The sequence below is a fragment of the Sinocyclocheilus rhinocerous genome, unplaced genomic scaffold (assembly GCF_001515625.1).
Source record: "Sinocyclocheilus rhinocerous isolate Xijiao unplaced genomic scaffold, SAMN03320098_v1.1 scaffold1045, whole genome shotgun sequence".
NCBI lineage: Eukaryota > Metazoa > Chordata > Actinopteri > Cypriniformes > Cyprinidae > Sinocyclocheilus > Sinocyclocheilus rhinocerous.
In genome coordinates, this window is record NW_015645361.1 from 499,016 (window position 1) to 501,906 (window position 2,891).

Here is a 2,891-nt window from a genome sequence, read left to right on the forward strand (position 1 = left end):
CGTTTCGCTTCGATGGCTTTCAGCCTCACCCTGCTTCATTCTACTACGTCAGTGTTTCTCAACCCTGGTCCTAAGCGCCCCCCAACACTGCACATTTTGTATGTCTCCCTTATCAGGACACCCATTTCAGGTCCTGGAGTTTCTTTTAATGAGCTAATGAGGATTTCTGCCCGAGTCCCGTCGGCTGTGGGGATGAAGACGACAACTCCCATGATTCCACACCCAGTCACGGCGTCATCAAACTATGCCTTTGTCTATTTGTTTATTTTGAATACGTGCCCTCTAGTGGCGAAAATTACATATTGTGCCTTTAATTGCTTATTTTATTTCATTCGTTTTTTGTTTTTTTCATTTTAATTTTAATGTTTTAGTAATTTAGCCATTTAGCCAATTTTATTATTATGATTTTTTTTTAAATAGGTCTGTTTTTATAAATGTTTTAGTTATTTTAGTAAATCAAGTTCAGATTTTAAAAAAATATTTATTTTATTTATATATATATATATATATATATATTGTTCAATTTTATTTTATTTGAAGTAATGAAACAAAAAATTTTTTTAATGGTTTTGATGCGCTTGTACACTAATGCTTGATTTGTGTCCTTATAAGCTCAATTTCCTATCACTCAAAAATGTCTGTTTTTTTGTGTTTGTAGGAGAATGCGGAGCATCACGTACAGGCTCTGAATGATCGTGCAGCAGAATTGCAGGATCTTCGTAAGCAGTTGGCAGACACGCAGCTGCAGCTCAGAAACGCACAGAGACTGAATGACACAGCCACGCAGGATGGTCACCTAGAGACTGCTGAACTCCGTGCAATGTTGGCGGAGAAGGATGCCCTCATCAATGTGAGACTTTGACCTGTAATCTTTTGATCACAAGGCTGTTTTTACACTTGGATCGATTGCTCTGTCCGGAACTGGAATTGCTCTAGTGTGCGAACACCTTCATTAGACAGTCATGTTGTGGTAAGGAAATGTCAAGTGATGTTGTTCTGTTGGTTTTATAGAAGCTGCTAGACCGTGGACAAGAGAAAGATCGCATCCTGTTGGAAATGAAGACGAGTGAAGCTCTTCCTCCTCAGGTGCTGGAGCTCAGACAGACTATTGAGGTGCTGCAAGAGAAACTTGAGGAGAGAGAAGGTGAGAGTGTGTTTGTCCTGTAAGAATATAACAGTTTTACAGTAATGATGCACATATGGGCAGATAACTGAGATATTTTTTTGAAAACACAGGTATTGTCAGTAATATGTACCATGCATCACTTAAATTCAACTTAAATTATATCTAGAAAAATGTTAATTTGTGTGTGTGTGTTTGTAGTTGAGCTGAGCAGGCGAAACAGTGAGGAAACTCTGGATATAACTACAATCAGTAAGAAATCAGTGGTGGTTTTGAAGAAAGAGCTCACACAGAAAACAGAAGCGCTGAACGCCGCTCTGAAGAGAGAGAACCAGCTTAAGGTCTTTGATTTAAGATCTTAAGAATTTATGGATTTGAGTTTCTGCATGTGAAGTAGGCCTGTCGCAATAATCAATATATCGACTTATCACGCAATAAAGCTTGTAGAGTAAATGTGTATGTTTGTGATTAGATTTCTCTAGCAGAGCTTCAGTCCATGGTCTCAGAACTGGAGACACGATTAGAAGGACAGACAGCCAATATTGAGTCCCTTACGTCAACTCTCAACACTAAAGAAGAAATCATTACTGTGAGTATAAATCACACGCACACATAATACTACCGTTCAAAGTTTTGAGGTCAGTAAAATTTATTATTATTTTTTGAAAGTAATTAATGCTTTTATTCAGCAAGGATGCAATTGATCGAATGTGACAGTGAAACATTAAACAGTAAAACTGTAAAATATTAAACTTTCAAGACACCTAGCATGAGCTCTGAGGTTAGTTTACAGTATATGCTTCGGTCTGATTCTGGTTCTTTGCAGGAGCTGCACCAGCGTTTGTCTCAGAGAGGGGACAGTCGACTTCCTCTGACCCGGGATCAAGCTTCCCAACTGCGTGAGAGTGAATGCAGCATCTCCTCTCTCCCTCAGAGAGAAAGAACCATCATTGGAGGAGATCGCCAACAACAGGTACGTGTGAACACATGCATGCATTCCTTAAAATGATACACGTTAGCATTTCTAATGTTGATTTCCTTATCATTTTGTAGGATGTTGCATCTTTATCTGATCTGCTGACTGAGCAGATGGAGTTAAACCGAGCTCTGAGAGCTGAGCAACATCTCTACTCTGACCTCATCAGAGCTGTCAAAGAGCGTGACGGGTGTGTGTGAAACATAAAAGGTTGTACTGTTGTAATGTGATGCTACACACTTAAAATCTGCATTTTAATTATGTTTTATGTTTTGTTTCAGTGTTGAGAGGCTGCAGGCGCTGCAGCTGGAGCTCACAGGGGTGTCACTCCTCAGACAGCAGCTGGAAAGTGGAGTCAAGATGAACACAGAGCTGAGAGATCAGCTACAGAAAGAGATCCAGAGAGCCAAACAGAGAGAAGGTGCAGTACAGACAGAGAGTGCAGAAAACCAATCAGATGTCATGCTCTAATCTCCCAAAATACCACAGTCAGAACTAGGCATGGGCCGATTACCAGTTTCAAGGTATACCGCGATTTGAAAATCTCACGGATTCAAAACCGCTAATATTTTCCGTTATACCGTTCCTGCGGTATGCGCTGTTTTTCATGTCTCCTCAAAGACTAAAAGTGTAGGAATCCCTCAGGTTGAGTGCAGTGCAGAGAGTAACATGAGTCATGACCCTCCTCCTCCTGTTGGTGCGAGCGCGCGGTCAGTCACGTGTGTGTAGGACGGCCGAACTTAAGGAGCTTCCCCTGGAACTTACGCGATCGGCAACCGGCCATTTTTTGTC

General features: G+C 40.8%; 1 protein-coding gene across 1 annotated transcript in view; it reads left to right on the forward strand.

Moving 5' to 3' along the window:
• Nucleotides 1-2,891, forward strand: part of LOC107705977 (myomegalin-like) — a 53,193-nt gene that overhangs the window by 19,416 nt on the left and 30,886 nt on the right. The window contains exons 19-25 of the mRNA XM_016509520.1: nucleotides 659-850; nucleotides 1,012-1,144; nucleotides 1,325-1,464; nucleotides 1,596-1,712; nucleotides 1,950-2,096; nucleotides 2,177-2,289; nucleotides 2,381-2,520. Coding sequence (XP_016365006.1) covers nucleotides 659-850; nucleotides 1,012-1,144; nucleotides 1,325-1,464; nucleotides 1,596-1,712; nucleotides 1,950-2,096; nucleotides 2,177-2,289; nucleotides 2,381-2,520 — 982 coding nt within the window. The remainder of the gene's footprint in view (nucleotides 1-658; nucleotides 851-1,011; nucleotides 1,145-1,324; nucleotides 1,465-1,595; nucleotides 1,713-1,949; nucleotides 2,097-2,176; nucleotides 2,290-2,380; nucleotides 2,521-2,891) is intronic.